The following is a 19,282-nucleotide window of genomic DNA, read 5'->3' on the forward strand; positions in this document are numbered from 1 at the left end:
AGGACAACAGCTCTTCTGTCTGGGCAACTATGCTTTACTGCAATTTTGTAAACCTACATGAAGAACTACCCAGTTCTCAGACATTAGTTCATTTGAGACATTGCTTTCTATATCCCCTTGTGCCAATTAAATAATGAATCCTTTCAATAGCAATTTATAAAATATTAAAAACTTAAGTTTCACTTTTACCTTAAAGTTATCATAAAAAACAAACTAATTTGCAAAAGAAGAAGGTCATAACCGCCTGAAAAGGAAACACAGCTTTGCTAAGACTTAAGAATTGGGGGAAAGAGGGCACAATTAAAGCCTTATACTAATAATATTAATAGACTTGCACTCTTTGTTCAACTCAAAACTAATACAAATGCAAATTTTCAGGAGGGAAGACTTACTACATAAATTAGTTTCAACAGAGGATCTCTAAGACCTTGCACCTACTGGTCCTATATACCCTGAAGGAGCTAAAAGCCTTTGTGAAGAAGTAAGCTGATTTTCTATTTTAAAATTCTTTTTTGGAATCATTAAAGCAATATAAGAAGATGTCTCATACAATACTATAAAGGAGGCAAAGAGATCCTCTCTACCATGGGATCAGCAAAGTCACACTTCAAGAAACTTTTTTAAGCAGTAACTCACTTCATGAATCTAGCTAGCTCCTCCCTCAGCATTGTTTCTCTGCTTACGATACTTACATGATAACCAGTACTGTAGCATGTAAAAAACCTCATGCATCTTAAATTATTTATTTTCACAACATACAAGTATGGCAGAGCACCCTGCTATTCCCATTTTACAGACAGGAACATATAATGAGGGAAAATTTAACCACAAAATATTCTAGTTGAAAAACTATTTTCAAAGTATTTTCTCAATATTCTTACTCCTTTAACTCTCCTTTTGCCTGTTAACTTTAGTATTTGATTAAGTATCTCTCTGGTCTAGAGGCTACTCCTAAAAAGTTTCAAGTTCATACATAGCTACTCCCCATAGTTTTCTGGCTAGGGTAGGCAGTTGTAAATGTTTCAGAGATTGCATTTATTATAACGATAGGCCTTTCAGATAAGGATGTGTGAAAATATACTAATAATCACAACATGATTACAAAATGCACTTAAGTATGCAAAATGAGTTTGTAGTTGTATTTAGAAAATAAAATCTACTCAGTGACTCAGACTTCTACAAACAGGTTCAGATCCCTCCTCCCCCTCTGCACACACAGAACAGGGAATTATGCACAAAACAGTCAAGGCAAAACACAACTACCGCCAAGCGTGTGAGATTACTCTCATCCTAATTTTAACAGATTCAGTACTGTATGCTTTTTTTCCCTGTTGATATTTCACAGTGTATTAAATACAACTCCTTAAAAATATATTACTTGCAGTAAATAGTTTAGAAAGCAAATTATGCATTTTGGAAAAGGCTACTAAAGCAAACATCCATCCTTGCCAACAAGAAGCACGAAGACACAGATCAGGCTTTTGGGAACCTACGCATCAAACGTGCAGTCATCTCCAGTAGTGTTTCTAAGAAATAGCTTAAGATTCTCCCCTGAAAAATGCTCTGCATTTCCTACTGGATGAAATACTATTTCCAAAAAATATTCAACATCTCAAGCAGTGCCAACACACACCCTTCAGAGGACACAGCTCCTTCCACAAGCAATCAGGGTCCTGCTCCCCTTACACAACTCCTTCCAAGAGCTGCCTCGTCCTCCATCAGACACAGCAGCGATCATCTCTCGCACGCAGCTTTGATTCTGCAGTTAATTCCTATCAACATCGTCCACAGCTTTTTTTGGTGTATAACGCACCCTCCAAAGTCCAAATCAAAGAGAGGTGGATAGTTTTCGTACAAAACGCTCCCATCTGTGCTTTCAGCTCTTGAAGGTAGTCTCAATGTACATAAACGTCTAGCTTGAGACCAATTTTCCTCAGGCTTTTATCTTACATTCATAGTAAATGTGATGCTCAGCTGTTTCTTAAACACCACGAGTGTCTCAGTCATTGCCTGTATACCTAAATATTGTTCAAGAGCCATCTAGGTTACGCTGCTTTCGGAGCACCAGCTTGCGACCGGACAGGAACACGCTGGTTTGGCCTGTTAGTTAAGGACACTGAGCAGTTAGTTACCCACCGCGTTTTATTTTAAAATGCTGTATAAGCACTAACTAATCCTCCCAGCTCCCTGCGAGGGAGGCTAAGTATTACTCTCTCCTATTTTACAGATGAAGAAACAGACAGTTTAAGTGATCTGCCCTGGGCCACACAGCACGTCAGTGGACAGCTGGGATCACCGCGATGCTCCGTCCCCAGTCAGCCCACTGGGCCGCTCGCGCCTGCCCTGCCAGCGGAAAGCCAGGGCTCCCAGCCCACCAAAGCAGAGACCTTCCCGTGGCCAGGCCCCTCAGCGAAGAAGGGGTCTCCTGGAAAAGGGCTCGTGCACCTATCTGCAGGGAAAGCTCAGGGTTTCTTCCGTGTTTTAAACTTGCCACTGAGCATCCTGAAAGCCTCCAACATCCTTCACTGAGTTTTAAAATGTACCGTATCTGGCGAGAAACAATTCATTTTACAAACTACAGGGGTTTTTTTAGTCATTGGGACCCCCAGAAAAAAATATCAGTAGGGTAAGAGAGGCTCCGTAGTCTCCTCCTCTTACTACCCTGTGGTTTAAGCTTCTTAGAGCCTTTTAAGACGGATTGAACCAGAGGCTGTTGTCCAACTTTGTCACATCCAATAACCTGAGAAAAGCCTGACATGGCTTTCAGGTGAACCCGAGTAGTTCCTATTTACATGTCTCACCTAAACCACTTGGAAAGATAGTTCAGCGCCACAGACAAGCCACAGTCTCTAGGACTGTTTTCCAGGACCACCAAAAGGAAAAGGTATTTGAATCAGAAATCAGGATATGTAGATTTCCTCTGCGCAGCAGTCTTTGAATATTTACAGGCAGCAAGATTTCTTTACATTTAGATCATTCTTTCCCAGCTCCCTTATTAGTCTGAAAGGACTTGACTGAATTTCCTTACACCATGATTAGCCGTTTTTAAGACGAAGCCCTCTGCTTGCAACATATACACTGGCAGAGGAAAAAAATAATTGGGGAACACATTTCATATTGTCAAAATGAAGTCCACCGAAGCCAGATTTTACAAGACATGACAACGTACTAATGCCAAACTGACACAAAATCTCATCTATGCATTTTGGCTTTAATGGGTTAATTAGCTTGGCTGGATACAAATTTTAATTATCTGAGTTTGACACTAATGTCCTTGGAGTGTCGTCTATAAGGATTTGGGGAATCATAGACATTATTTTAGTTACTTCTGGAAACTGTGTGTTACACTGGGATTTAAATAGTGAGAACAGACAAGAACAGTGAGAACAGGTTGATCTATTTTGAAAAGTCAGACTTTGTGAAACAGGACAAACTGAGATGAAGCTGAAGCCTGGTCTACCTTGCTAGGTTCAGTTAGTCTTCAGAGGAGTCTCATAGATATAACACAGAAGACTGGAAAGTTAGGAAATAACCTCCTTTGAGGATAGATGACTGGACAGAAAATTTAGATTAACAAAGAATTCTGTATGCAACTGAGATTTAGAGTTAAGATCTCTTCATCATCTAACGCAGTTTCTCAAGTAGAAGGTAACCAGTCTTAAGATGGTTATATTAACACAGAGTGTTTATACAAACCAGGGAACAACCACCTACCTCAGTTACTGACAGCAGCTCAGCTCCTCCAGAGTGAGAACCCAGTACATGCACCTGAAGGCAGTACCTCAGCGGTTCTGACTCTCCACCATGGAAATGCTGGGCTGCCACCTTCCCATTTCAGGTGCAGAAGGGAAGTTACATGCGGGAACCACAGAATAGCATTTTGCATGCAAATTCTTTGATCAGCAATTTCTAGCACAATTATGACTGACCCCTGAACAAAACAAGAATACCTATCATGCAGTCTGTTAATGGAGCATGTTAATATCACTGAGGCTGGAGATAAAGTATCATGCAATCTAATGCACATACTCCACTTTTGAATTCTTTGGAGATGGAATTTATTTCCTTGCAAAAGTACAGCGCTACAGTACAATTATAAGTACTATTAATGGGTTATGGCATGCTATTTTAAGTGCATTACTTATTTTCTTGCTTTTAAGGGTCTGCATAAGTAGATCAATCATCTGAGGATTTTTAACTGTATTTCAATAAATATATATTTAATCTGCAACAAAATATTTTTTTAGTCAACAATTTTCCAACTATCACAGGTTACTCGAAACAAGATCTGCAGTTCTGCAGAAAGTATTATCTACTAAGAGCTTTTCAAAACACCCTTCTCTGTTTTTCTATTCTTTTCTGTTCATTTTTCTAGAGATGCATTTGTTTTAAGATTCAAAAGAGAATCCTGATTGCTTTTTGTGTATACAGATTTAAGCTCTCTTTGTGCTTGCAACAACATAAATAAATTCATTCTTTATAACAGCAACTGCACTAGTTCTTTAAAATGCAATGCAACCCTTTGTGCAGTAGCTTTGTGCCTTTTAGAGACAACCTTCATTTTGTTTTCCATGTTCCCTTGGTATCAAAACCAAAGACATTTGGATTTTCTTCTGTAAAAATTTGTATAGATAATTTGGCTTTAGGAACACTAAGTAAATGCAAAGCATTTCTCTTTTAGGTTCACACACCTATGTAATTGCTAGAATTATATGAATACATTTAAATTCCTCCTAAATGAAGGAGGGTGGCATTCAGACAACTCCTCTGCTGCCCAGTAAGAATTATAAAAAGGTGGGGGCTTCTTTGAATCACAATATGTAACTTCCAGAAAGGAGTCTATTCTCCTCACTTTCTTCCACTGTGTTCTGGTTAAAATACCTAGACTGTGGTCCTGTGAGAAACCAAACACCTCCTGGGAGCTGCAGAGCAGATTTAGAGCACTTAGCACTCCACCAAATCAGCTCCTAACGTAACAAGGGTAAGGAAGGAACTGATGGAGGTTATCAAACTAAAAAGTGATCATCGCAAAAAATGGTAAAAAAATGTTCAAAAGCACAGCAAAAGAAAATTCTCCAGCATGCAGAAAAAGAGCAGAATTTTTTTTTTTTAATAAAGAAAAGCAACAGCTAGATTTCTTTGTAACACTGCCTGCATTTTTTGTTTTCCCCCCAAAAAGTGAGTAGGCAAGTTTGCATTACATTCTTTAGAATATAAAGGAAGTTATTTTCACCCTTGGATGAAACATTAAAACCTCTAAAGGCCTCACTCATTCACGGATGGGAAATGGAAAGCCTTCCTATCATATATTTTAGAGACAATATCCTTTTTTCTGGAACTGCTGATAAGGAACAAATTCAAACTGGTCCTCATCCGCCTGGATCATCTTATTTATTAAAAACAATGGTATCTTTTAAACCTTGTATACTAAGCTATCGGTCAATTTTGATTGACACAAATATTTGTATTAAAGGTTACATACTGCAATTTACAATTGGGTACTATCACAATACTGTATGTTAATGTAATCAGTATTTTCATTTCATGAATTCATTTGCAGCATGACACTGCAAGGGTATTCTTACATATACTGAAGACACAATTGCTAAGTAGTTCAACAATTCTCCTTTAAGTGGGATTTTTTTTTTATCTGATAAATTTTTAACACAATAAAACCACTCCTAGTTCTGTGTGCATGTTTTAATTTCCCACCTTTTAAAGTGTTTAGACACTTGGAATACCTAGCATACTGAATTAATCCACAAATATTTACAAGAAAAATCTATTTAATTTCTTTCTATAGTAACTACCACAGGGACTATTGTAATGAAAAATTTCCCATCTTAAAGAATTAATGCGATTACTGATATAGAGAAAAAATGTAATTTATATCATCGCAAACACGTAAAAGATATAATCCCATATTCACAAAAAGAATCTTTATTCCCTCTTTGAATTCTGAGACAATACAGTCTTGCCTTGAGGAGAACAGAAATATTATGAAGTACCTTAAGCAAGATAATTGTAAGAGAAAAAACTACTGTTGCATTATTGTTGTGCTAAACTGTGACATACTTAAAAAGCTAATTTCTTTTATTATAATAGAATTTGGTGTGCATATCCTTTAATCTACTTCGCTATTTCTTCACATTTTTACACACAAACATATGTGTAAAGTGTTTCCCATTATCTGTACTACCTGGTTTAACAAACTGCAACAAATTTAAAATAATTAAAGATATACTTGGCAATTCCATAAACTTCACTAGATTTATTTTTTTAAGAGTTTGGGAGCTAACTGAACATCTAGGATGTCACAAAAATGTGCAGCAAATTAAAGATCTACTGCAACTCAAATATTATTCAAGAAGACATGATCAATATTTTATGAAAAAGTAACATTTGACATGAGTGACTGTCCCAAATTTTACCAAATACATTTCAACCAATCACAATGCTGAACAGTTTGCATCTAAATCAAAAGCTAAGCAAACAAAAATGTAGCCCCAAAATAGGGCTTTCTACGGCTATGTCAGTTACAGTGCATTTACTTTTAAGATTCAGTACAGTCACCCTTCAATTATTCCTTTCACTTAAATAAATTTTAACCAAGAAATTAATCTGCTGTGCCTGGGCATTCCTCTATTCCACACAAGCAAACAGTTTTTCACTTGTCCTGCTTTAAAAAGCAAATTTAACAAAACTAGTAAGACAAAAAGGATGACCTAATTAGTACTAAGTAATATTTAAAGCTTTTATATATAGTACACTCTTATTGCTACCCCTAACTTCCAAGGCATTATACTCACTGATATTGTTTGATTTATCTGGCACTATTACTGCTTAAGCATGCAAATTCGTATTTTCAATTCTTGTATGCATCTAACATACACAGAAGGAATCAAACTGCAAGGAAAATTTTCTGTGAACCTTGATTAAATTAACTGTTAGGGCAGTGGTGTCCTCAAAGGCAAACAGGGTCATCCCTGGTGACCAGAGGTCTTCAATGGGCAGACCCACGCAAAAATAGTCAAAGACAATAAGGAAAATTCCCCAGAACCAGTAAGAAACAACACTCAGAAGTGAGTTATAGGAATCTCTTACCCTTTTCTACCTAAGACCCAGTCCCACTAGAAAACTTAAACCCTGGACAGATGCTTTCGCACTCCTCACTACTCAGGAAAGTGGGCACAAGATATGGTAAGCAATGAAAATGTGTCTTGTATTTATTTCCTTACAACTCTTAATTTCTGTTAAAGCACTGAATTATTAGTGCTATACTAATTAAGTTCATTTCAGTTATCTGAACAGATTTGACCAGCTGGTTATGAAAATAACACCCATCTAAATTAAAGAGAGTAGTATTGGATAAAAAAATGTAGGTCACTGAAGAAACAAACCATCGACAAATATTGCTAGCTTTCTGTTCGGGAAGAAATTTCAGCATGAGCCTTTCTTTGCTCTGTTCAGATCCCAATTCCTACATATCAAAGCCTTTAAGCACACACTGGCCTTAAGCACATGCTTAAAAAAGCTTTGCTGTGTTAGGACCTTCCGACTGGCACACAGTACATTCAGGACTGCTTGCAATGTAATCTCCTGCAGTAAGCATGCCCTCTTTTCCAGTGTGTGTGACCTACTCAGGAAATTTATCTCCAAAACAAAAAGATTATGTACTAAAAATCACATCACACTGTGTCAATGTAAGGACAATGCCCAATATACATCACCCTGTAAACTATGAAGGCTCTATGCTCACAAAATGCCACTGAAATGAGAAGTTATAACTATGAAAATAACTACAGTGCAATACACAAAAGAGACTTTAAACTAATACTTGTGAAACATCAGTCTTTCACATTTGTGCCACAAGTGGCCAAATCACATTATATAGCAATGGCCTACAGGTGTTTCACGTACATAACTTTTTTCGAACTAGAATAAATGAATAAAATCTCCAGTATTCTCCTCTAACTTGCCCTCATTTAGTGTGAAAATGGTTGAAAAGAGTTTAAGTCAGTTGTATTTTTTAATGGAGAAAAGTGTATGTATGAAAGAATTTTTTTTTTTCCAGAATCATATGTACTAATATGGGTTTTATCATCCAAAAATGAAAAAAGTCCTTTAAACAAAAAGTTTTTAGTTAATATCAGTGTTTTGGAGCCTCCCACTGGCAGCCATCACACAGCTGAAGTGAGCTATCAGCTGAATGGAGGGTTTATATCCAGCATCAATGACTATTTTGCTTTAAAGGAAATTAGTATTTCTGAGTTTGTATTTTAAATGCAATTTAAAAGATCATAAAGGAAAGAATCCAGCATTTATTGTGTGTCTCCCAGCAGACTACTCAATGTTCAAACATCTACTATGCAAAGGTCAAATGATTTCACTGAATGCAACGGTGACAAAAATATTCTGCAGCACTGAAAAAAATATCAGATGATCAAGGAAAAAGATATGGACCTGATATCTCGCAAGAGTCACAATAAATAATGTAGATTCAGTTCAGTAAGAAAGAAAATTGTGAAGTTGTGTCAGCAGAACCAGATTAAGAAAGATAATAGGTAAAATACAAATTACAGACTTTTGGCAATGTTCTTCATAAAGGAATATTTTAAAGTAATACAGCAAATGAATTTTTATAAAAAAACTAACTTTTCTTACACAAATATTGCTTGCACAGAATTGAAAAGAAAAATGTATTCAGATGGGGAACCTCTGAGGTATTCTGCTGCAGGCAGCAACATGGATAGCTGAACTCAAACAAAAATCCAGTGTAAATAGTTGTGGTAGTTGTAACATACACAGGGTAAAGCTGCAGTGAGCACTCATTCAGGAAAGAGACAGATTACAGGTAAAACCAATATGAAAAAAGTTTACTCAAACGCTTATCTGAAGCAAACAGCAAAGGCTAATAGGTACCAATTTATTTTCCATTTTATTGTGCTTTTCCTTCCTTGACATTTACATCAAATATTTTAGGCTCTTACTCTTTCTAACATAAAGAGGTTCCAAAGTGCGCCACGCACACCACTTCCTGCTGGTCTTGGCTCTTCAAAGCCAAGATCTCACTACCAACTAAAGAGAGCTGGAAAATAAAAACAGAAATTGCCTCTCTGCCTCTGTGATGTGCTGCTATGTAAGATGAATTTGATGGTCACCAACAAACCTGATCTGGGGAGATCCAGGGGATCTCTCCACATCAGTGGATAAGAACGTTGAGGGCAAGAGGCAGAAATGCAGCTGTGCAGCAAGTAAGGAAAAAAAAAAAACAACAAGCAGGAGTAAAGCATGCATAGAGGGAGAAGAAAGCTGGAAAACAGTATGGACAAAGAAAAAAAAACAGAGGACAAGGCAGCAAAGAAATGAGATGAGACAAGGGAACAGAATATAGGGAATAAGGTAACTAAGAGCAAAAGTACAATCTGATGTTCACTTTCTAGAAGAGAATACATAAAAAAATGTATTCTCACATTAAAAAAAATTTCTTACATTAAATAAAAGTGAAAGGAAGTTTTTAGTTTGTTTTGTTTTTTCTTTTTTTTACTTTTGTGTATAATAAACAAATGAACAAATCTTGACTGAACTTGTATTCCAACATCTAACATCAAAACCTGAATTTTGGTAACTGAAGCTGATGTATCATTAAAAAAAAAGCTCTGGCTAGATGTTTAAAAAAAAACCTGGACATATCCAATAAAATACCAAGTAAAGATGGAAAATAAGGTGCTAAATTGGTATTACATCCAAATGAGTCTTCTGTTAGCAAGCTCACAAAAAAAAAAAGTGTACATGCTACTGATTTTATATATTAATACAAAGACACATAATTTTGACTATTAAATTACGTTCAGAAACATACATACGTTTTTTCCTGTGCTCAACCAGCCCAACAGCCTGCTTTGCTGAGCATTTTGAAAACCAGTTGTCCCCAAGCAGAACAGTAACCTCATTGGTGTGGACAAGTTTTCCTGGCATGAAGGCAAGAGGACCAAAAGGTACCTGTCAAAGGCACAGAAGAAACTGCTGAAAATCATTACTGAAAATAAAACCTAGACAGTCATTCATGTCTTAGTTTTTTAAAAAAGTAAAATACAGAGTTAAAGAAATAAAAATTCTACAGCAGTTATTTAATGACTAACCCTTCATAAATATTCAAATGACCAGACCCATTTGAATTTAGTATTGTAATTACAAAATCAGAAAAGTGGAATTTAACTAGACAAGTTGTTTTGTGACATAAAACTATAGTATAGCTGAATGCTCCCATGGAAGACAAATTCACTTAATCCTAACATGTAAACCTTGACAAAAATATTACCATTTAGGGGAGTTACATATTTGTTAGACACAGACTACACTCATTTCCTAATAAAAGCAAGTTTAGTTTTGCTAAAATTTTTAAAATACTTAAATAGGTATGGTCAACTCACAGATGAGTTGCTTTTCTCAACATCTGGCTTGCTAACAGTAAGTACCTAGAAACTTCAGTGTAAGTTTGTGGGGCTATTGGCAGGATCACAGACTGTGCTTAATCTCACTTTATCATTCACCAGTATGCAGACCTCAACCTTCAAGCAATGCTGCACCAAGCAACGCCCATCCTCTAATGACTGTCCAGGCACAGCAACAATACAGAAAACCAGAATACTTCAGACAGGAGTACCTTGGTAATAAACATGTGTTACAACTTTAAGAGGTGCTTCTTAAAATGTGTAACCCCCATGTTAACATGTATTACAATGTGTGGGATACCGTTTTTATGAATTAAGACACCTTCTACAGCCCATGCTTTACAGACGTTGCTTGGGCAAGTCCTATTGCTGAGGAGGAGCCTCGGCCACCCTCGCTCCTGTCTCCTGCACCAGCCCCCAGCATTCGTACCCTCAGACCTACTGCCACCTGCCTGGCTGCCTTTGGGCTTCAATTGCAAAGAAATTAGGAGACCAAAAATCACATTAAAGTTAAAATGGAGGTGGCAAAAAGCTAAGAACCACATCCACATCAAGTTTTGTCCTTCTCAGGGTAAAGAGAGATCTGTATCAGCCAGTTTGTATCAGTTCCTTCTATTTTACTCCTCTTCAGCCTTCTTCATTTCCTTAGAGTAGCCACTTGCTTTCTCATTGCATTTGTGCTGAAGCAAAGCACTTGGCCTAGTGGATCTGTTTCCTTGGAAAGTGATCTTCCCTAGCTTCAGTATCCAGGAGGGTACCAATGCTCGAAACAGTTCTCCAGCAGGCAGGATCCTGACGTTAAGACTATGCAGAATGTGCTTTTCCTACATGTGTACCCTTCCTGAGTTGGTTTTCAAGTAGCAGACTGCACCATTTGCCTGTTCACTCTTCCCCCAAAATGATGAAAGCAAAATTGAAAACATACGAAAATATTTGGCTAACAGGATAGGAACTATTTATGTACATTTAAAATAACAGATGTGAGTTGACATTGCTGCTTTAACTAAGGATAAGCCCTATCTAGCTTTTTTAAAAATAGGGTTTCTTCTATGCTTCAAAACAACACAAATCTTTTTGTTCTACATCATGTGGCCACACACATATACATATGGTAAATGGACTACACGCATAAAATCCAGAGCTGAATTGTTAGCACAGGAAAGGGAAACACTGTCTTTCCCACATGGTAAGTGTACTCCAATGCCGTCTTACTAACAACTCAACTCTGTACACTGAGCCAGGCTGCTGAGGAAGAAAGCAGTCAGGCACTTTGTGCTGAAATTAGCCATTCAGTTACTTCCAGTACAACTTCCCTCCCTTCAAAGATACATCTTGAATTGGACCTGAGAAGGGAGGAGGAAAAAAAGAGAGAAAAGCCAATTTGGTCAAAATTCTAGTGAGTGCAAGCCAACAGGGTAAAGTTTACACAGGGAGCTGTGCAGTTGTTAGGGAAGATTCAAAGCACCAGGAAAGATCGCTATGTCAATGTGAAGATCGGTGAAACAAAAATTAGCAGCACTTTTTAATGTAAAAATCAATGTTCTAGGGTTTATTTCCATGAATCAGGAAACACTACGGCCACTCTCTTCTCAGGAAATGACTAAGCACCGTAATTCAGTCATAATTATAGTTTTCTATACAATAGATTTACATATCAAACATGTCAGGTTTTGTGTTAGCATCAGTTCTCAGTTGTCAGTAACATTGTAATTTATAATGGATTTCAAAGAAAAGAGAAAGAAACAAAAGCAAAGGTTTAACTAATATCATAATAAATGCAACATTACAAAGTACTACGTGGCAACCTGAATAACACCTCACCGCCAGTGCAGATACCTGAGTTACTAAAAATTTTAGCCCATTTTCTCCTGCGAACCCTGCAGCATACATACCATGATATCGTAGGACAGTTTATCGGGCAACGTACGGAGTCGTTCCTGAAGAGCCTCATAATCACTCTCCACCTTCTTCCTGTTGACAAATTCAATTTGATTTAATTTCGTATCTAAAGTAAAGACTTAATCTTTTTCTGCTAGTAATTCAACAACACACAAAAAATACAGAAAAATAAACTATTTTACTCTTAAACACATACAGTTGATAGATTAATAACTTATTTATAAAAGACTTGGGATGACAAACATAATAGCTAGATTATTTTAGAATAACGTATTAAAATAGGGACATGATTATTTTAGCATGTCTCTTTCTGAATTTGAATTTTTTATGGTGCAAAGAATCAGTTCTTTCACTAGGATTTGGCATATCTCACTCCATGTTCAAGTTCAACAGTTATACCACCATCAGTATTTAGAAAAATAACTGAAAATCCAGTTTGTAAGAGGCAAATTCTTCAAAGTATGACTTGTAATGAAGAATTCATGACCTTGGTTTGACCTGACATAAATGGGCAAAATTTTAATTAATTCTGATTTTCAAGTGAACTTTGTGTTCCCACCAAGAGCCAACACTCCTGAAAGATGGCTTGACCACCAGGATTCTGTCGCATCTTCAATCCCTGACAAGGGACAATATAGGTGAAGAACATCCCTTCTGCTGTTTCTCTATCCAAAATGTAAATGAGGGTCAAGCTGCATGTTGCTACCCAAGACAGAAATGGCTTGGTGAACTTGGACAAATTATTCCCACAGTAGACACCTGACTCTTCAGAGGACTTTGCAAGATACAGCATTTCAATTGTTACAGGGATTTTCCTTTGTGTGCAAAACAAGCAACTACACTCCCTCTAAAAAAGCTGCCTTTTGTGAAGACATTCTTAAATACTTAAATTTGGCTGGAAAAAGTCTTTTAATGGACCACTGCCATTCTGAAGATGGTCAGAAATCAGATCCTGCATGAAGTAGCTGGCATGTAAAAGTCAGGTTTGATGATATTGTTTACTTGTACTTCAAAATAGTAAACATATATACGGTAGTAAATTCTGCAATAAAAGGCAACTGAAAGCACGGAGCAGCACACTTAACAATGCTGACCCAAGATGCAAATTACAGGTTTTCGGAGGATGATTCAGGAAAGCAATCTATAAATGTGCTGGAAAATGAATGTCATAGTTGATAACACAACTCTCAAAATATGATCATTGATTTTCTTAGATTCATAAGCAGAGTGAAGTCTTCTTCAGCATTTGTTATGAAAAACTATCTGATGCTCCTATGTTTTGACTCATTTGCCTATGTTTTGACTCATTTGCTTCCATAGTTGAACTTTGCTGTAACCACCCCACTTTATACCTGCAGTACTTCACATTTTAAGTTCCTGAACTGGTCCTGAAAAAAAGAATTTAGGTTTTTGTGCCACTTGGACATTAAAACCATATTCCATATAACTGATTTACAAAAGATGCTTGCTGCTGCTTTGTTTTGACAGCAGATTTCTCCCAGACATTTTAGGCAAGTTTCTCTGTCCATTGCCCACATCAAAGTGAAAATATAATAGACTTCCTTCAAAGAGGAAGGACAAACTCATGAATCTTAACAAAATTCACTGAGATGTTTTGGAGGGGGGAAGCAATATAATGGCAACTTGGTGTCAACAATAACAATCGATTACTTTATGATGTTTACAGAATTCAACCTTAGCCTCACAGAGATCTGTATTTGAGAAATGGACACTGATGCACTCCAACCACCTGCTGAAAAACAAACAGGATCTCCAAGCCAAAGGCCTTGCCCATGTCTCAAACGCAAGGAGAAGACTCTATGGGAGGAGAATGGTATGAAAATCCCCCTGCTCGCAGTGGGATTAAACATTCCCATTGTTTCATGGCTGAAAGTCACTCAACATTTCTTCATTAATCTGAAAAAAAGACACTGCCTTTCAGGTCTGACTGCCGCCCGTTACTGAATAATCTGATTAGGGTACAGGAGGAATCACTTGCTACAAAAGCTGTTTTGCTTTACAGAGCAAAGTATGTTTCTGTTTTCAGTGGGCCCTTTGCTGATCAAACCTCCACCATGGGAATCTCTAAAACTGTGGCCACATCCTGAACTGGACCATCGAGATAAAGAAAATTAAAATCAATCCTTTTTAACTAATTGGCCTGAAACAGCATTACTTAAGGAAGGAAGCAGACCTCCCTCTTCACCTATAGCTGATGGTCACACAAGCTCTGGGGTATGCTGGCACTATGCTCAGTCCCAATACACAATGAAGAACCAAAGTGAACAGAGAGGATGAATATTTGGACTCCAGCTATAAACACATCCCTAGAAGGGGAAACACATGTCTAGATGTTTAATCCCATACCAGACACATTATTGGATTCATGGCTTTAGAAATATACTTCAAAAAGTGTACTAAAAAATTAAAAAGAAAATAATTTAATGGAAACATATTGAAGCTGAGCATTTTAAAACCCTGTTGTTATTCACCCAATTCTATTTAACATTCTTCTGTGTCACTGACTACTTAAAAGGTCTTATATGAACAAATTACTCAGTTGAAACAAGAGCACTCAGCTCTTGCACAATCAAGATCTAAATAAGGGTACTAAATTTTAAATAATTTTTTTATAAAGTGAAGATTGTATCGATGCTGTATAAATTGCTTTCTACATAAAAGATATTAGTAAGTTAGGTTTCCCTCTTGACATTCTGTGCCCAAAATCCCCAACTTCATGGGCCACTCTGGCCAGAGTTTGCACAAAAGCAAACACAAGAGCAACTTCTCCTTCCACAGCCAACCTTCCCTCCCCACTCCACAAATCTCAGCCATTTTTATAAGAGGAAATAATTGTCACAACTTTCCAAACTTTTAAAAATCTGTTTGAATTTTAAGGCTTTCTGAATATTAGTTTATTTCCGAAAAATACTGTCTCTTAGTGAAAAGAATATACATGCAGAATTTCACACGGGACCAAACTGGTATGGACACTGCAAAGCTCATGAGGAAGTACATGTGCTGCAAATATTCTGCCTGACTTCACCACAACAGCACCAGTAGGCACTTCAATAATATTTCCCTTATTGAAAATTTATGCAGTCTCTGAATTTTAAACATAAATGAAACATATTAGTTTTAGATTATTTTTGCGAGCCAATAGTCAGAATTTAATATGATGATGTGTATAGATTGCCTTGATTTTTTTCCTCTTATCCAGTGCTTGCAGCCTATGTGCATTTAAACTAAAAACATTTGATACACACTAAATATAAATTATTTGCTTGGAGATCTTTCAGGCATGAAGAAAAAGCCTCTTAAAATAAATTTAAAATATTATATGCTTGATGGTGTATAACCAAAGGTTTAATCTCACCACTAAAGGGGCAGTTGCTGTGATTCTGCAATAACCCTGCAGACAATAATCAAGACAGCTCCTGTTGTTCTCTCAGTAAAATCATGGTAAACACAGCATGGATATATTGTAATTTGATATCTGTAAGATCAACTGTTATATCTCACAGTAACTCACAATATAAGATTTCATTCACCATTAAATGTACATTTTCCTCAGATGCCATACAAAACTATTATTTACTAAGCATGTTTTCTATTAACCATAGATTACCAACAGAGAAAAAAGTGCCCAGAGATAATTTTTTTACATAACAAACCATTTCTTTCTAAGCATTACAAACTAAGCTTTATCACATAGTTTACTGGGGGGGGGGGGGGGGGGGGGGGGGGGGGGGGGGGGGGGGGGGGACACACACACAAGGAAACATTACTTTCACATTGTTTTAGCACATGGAGGGGGGGGAAGCAGAATTTCCCCATTTGCTCCATAGTTAGAAAGAAAACAAGAATAATTAAATTCTACCCTGGGAGTACCTTTTCACCAATCAGGCAAACTCAGCATTCATCCCACAAGGTTACTTGAGGAAAAATGACGAATGAGCTCGGTATTTAAAACAGAAGTATAAACACTAAAGCTCAGTGTATTTGTGATTTAAAGTAATGATATCAGTGGAAAATATACACATTTTAAAGAGAGTACTTTGCAACAATTCTGAGCTACCGCTAACTATAATCCCCAAAACATGCTAGTAGGTATCATTAGAATAAATAGCAATACTTAACTAAAATATAACTAGGTTACTCATCAGTATTTTAGGCATGTAATCAAACATTTTTCACTTACCAGTGCTGGATTTTTTCTTGGCAGCTAGTGACCACCTGTCATTAAAACAGATAACTACTCATGAAAAAACAAGGCTAAGCACACAGCTGCAATGTCAATGCATCAGAAACTGGAACAGTAGCTTTACAGATTTGGTGGTGTCTCTATATACATTTTTATTTGTCAGTGCAAAGGCATGTGAATGGTAGTTCTTAAGCAGCACACTTTATCACACACTAATGCAGACTGATAACCACAGAAAAAATTACAGCTTTTCAATTCATATTTTGGTACACTACCTGCTCCATAACTATTAGGTGACACACAATATAAGATAAGTAGTAGTTTGTGCAATCTGGAGATCTATTTTCAGTGTTACATGTTTGCAGAATAAGAAAACAACATAAATTATAACAAGACATCAATGTTACTTCCATACTCAGTCATTAAAAAACAAAAAAAAAATGAACCCCACAGCACCAAAAACATTTTTTCCTTTACATCAACAAATGTTTCCATTGGCCATTTTAATTTGAAAAAGCACAAATTCATTTTGTGGTGTTTAAATACAAGGATATTTGACACCATTATGGGCTGCTGGCTTCCCTTCTGTTCTTTCTGGGTGTCAGAAAGAAGGAAGTTTTAATCTGAATATTTCACTTATTTCTTCACGCCACAGGCTTTCCCAAGAGATCCAAAATAATTTACAAAATAAAGCACATTGTTAAAATGAAATACTTTTTTTCTTTTTTAACTGTATTTTTTTAGACTATGTAGATATAGCAAACAGACAAGATACTGAAACCTGTGACCTTCCCTGGCATAATTACATGGCCATTTTGCCTTTTAAGACATATTCTGATCTCTGAATGGTTACCAAAAATATAACACAAACAATTTCATTCAATTATATGAAATGCAATGAAGCCATGAGGCAATTAAATATGTCTAGACATCTTCTCAATATAAGCATTTTCTAGATTTTTTTTTTTTTTTTTTTACAAATTTCATTTTTCCTATAGCCAAAATAATGCTAACATTTGAAAGCAATTAATGGGAAAATTTGCAGAGAAAACAATAACATACATTCAACTACCACTGAAATCACTGGAGCAGATAATTTTTTTTTTTCCAAACAACAGAATGAAAGACAATTTTTTTTTCAGTTAGCATATGTGCTGCTATTGCAAAACAGATCTCAGACCCTGCACTTTCTACTCATATAGGAGTAAAAAAAATGGGACTACTTTGTGAGCTAATAATTCTTTAAACAGAGTAAAGTACTTAAATGAATAGGATCAGCTCTACATTTGTGGTTACGCTATTTCATAATCCATCAGGAAATTCAGCCAGGTAGCTCATCCCACGTAAGCCAAGTTTAAATTTATCATTTGCTTTAAACTACTATAAATCAAATGCCTAGCAAATGTTTTCCTTAACGTGCAAGCTAACTATTTTTAAGGTTAAGAGTAAAATACAGACTTCTACAGGACATCAACTCAGAAATCTAATTCATACTATTAAGCCCATTTTAAGAGTAAAGTTTCCATAAAAGGTATAAATCATACAGCACAGCAACGTTTGATAACAATGCTAACACACAATGGAGCCCACCACTAACAAGTAGAAGAGTCAGAGCCTATTCTATCAACATCCTTCATTCTTTCAGTAGGGATTGTGAAGTACACAACATAATTAAGCATACAAAAATGTTTATGGAATCCTTTAAGAGAGTTCCAGTTTAATTGCCCCATTACAGATGAAGATGGAAAAGACAGGAAGCTTTCCATTCCCAATACATGACTTTCCATGCATGAAGTGAGCTAAAACCACAAAAAGAAAAGCCCTGCAAACCGTAAGAGCAGCATGTTCATTAACCTCTACATGATAATCCTTTCATAGCTGCATATTAACTAGTTACATATTCATAATCATTTACATTATTTAGAAGACCTTCTATGAAAATTTCCAGGCTATATCCATTAGCTACAATGTTAAAGGTTACAGAAGATAGTCTACTTAATGTTTCCAGGAAGCTTTTTTAATTAGTAAATATGTAAATTGGGCACATATGCTTTTTATGTTTTTGAAAAATAGTCCATCAGTAAAACAGCATAGGGGCATATGCTGTTTCCATCGCCCTTTATCCCCTTTAAAAAAAAAGAAAAGAAAAATCAATAACACCAATCAATTTTAATTTAATTCTTCTTCTTTGATATAATCTCTCTTGAAGGGATACTAAAGGGTGGAACCAACAACAAACCTTTTCGTTTCAGTGGCCAGAATAAAATGAGACCTTTTACAGAAGTGCTAAAATACACCACCTTAAAAATATTTCAGGCTGCACTTCTGGAACTGAACTCCATTAAAAAAATAGAGAGAAAATAAATATTGAAAAACAGATGGAGATCAATTATGCATATGTCCTTTATTAGGTCAGTCCCACTGTTTGGATAACAACTGGTCTTATCACAGCAAAGAAACAAATAGATAAATATATAAACAAATCTTTGATTCTTTGCCTTTAATCAAACACAGGAAAATCATTAGTCTATCTTCCACACATAATTTATATCTAGAGTTACAATTAAAGAATGAAAATTCCTTTCAGGGTAAATAAAATAAATGACCTGTTTGTTTGTTCATTTGAGTTCAATTTGTCTGGACACCTAGTGCCACAAACTATGCATTACTTTTAAGACATTGTAGCGGAAGTGGTATCAATAAACTCTGAATTCTCCCCTTTTAG

General features: G+C 36.2%; 1 protein-coding gene across 4 annotated transcripts in view; it reads right to left on the reverse strand.

The window, feature by feature from the left end:
- URI1 (URI1 prefoldin like chaperone) overlaps positions 1 to 19,282 on the reverse strand; it is a 43,078-nt gene that overhangs the window by 13,913 nt on the left and 9,883 nt on the right. For 3 of the 4 annotated variants that reach the window (XM_030024393.2, XM_030024394.2, XM_030024395.1), the window contains exons 2-4: positions 16,555 to 16,589; positions 12,347 to 12,425; positions 9,867 to 10,002 (exon numbers count right to left, since the gene is read on the reverse strand). In XM_030024393.2, coding sequence (XP_029880253.1) covers positions 9,867 to 10,002; positions 12,347 to 12,425; positions 16,555 to 16,589 — 250 coding nt within the window. Of the gene's footprint in view, positions 1 to 9,866; positions 10,003 to 12,346; positions 12,426 to 16,244; positions 16,265 to 16,554; positions 16,590 to 19,282 lie in introns of those variants that run through there. The other variant, XM_030024396.2, reaches the window with a different exon arrangement.

This window comes from Aquila chrysaetos, chromosome 9 (genome assembly GCF_900496995.4).
Source record: "Aquila chrysaetos chrysaetos chromosome 9, bAquChr1.4, whole genome shotgun sequence".
Lineage (NCBI taxonomy): Eukaryota > Metazoa > Chordata > Aves > Accipitriformes > Accipitridae > Aquila > Aquila chrysaetos.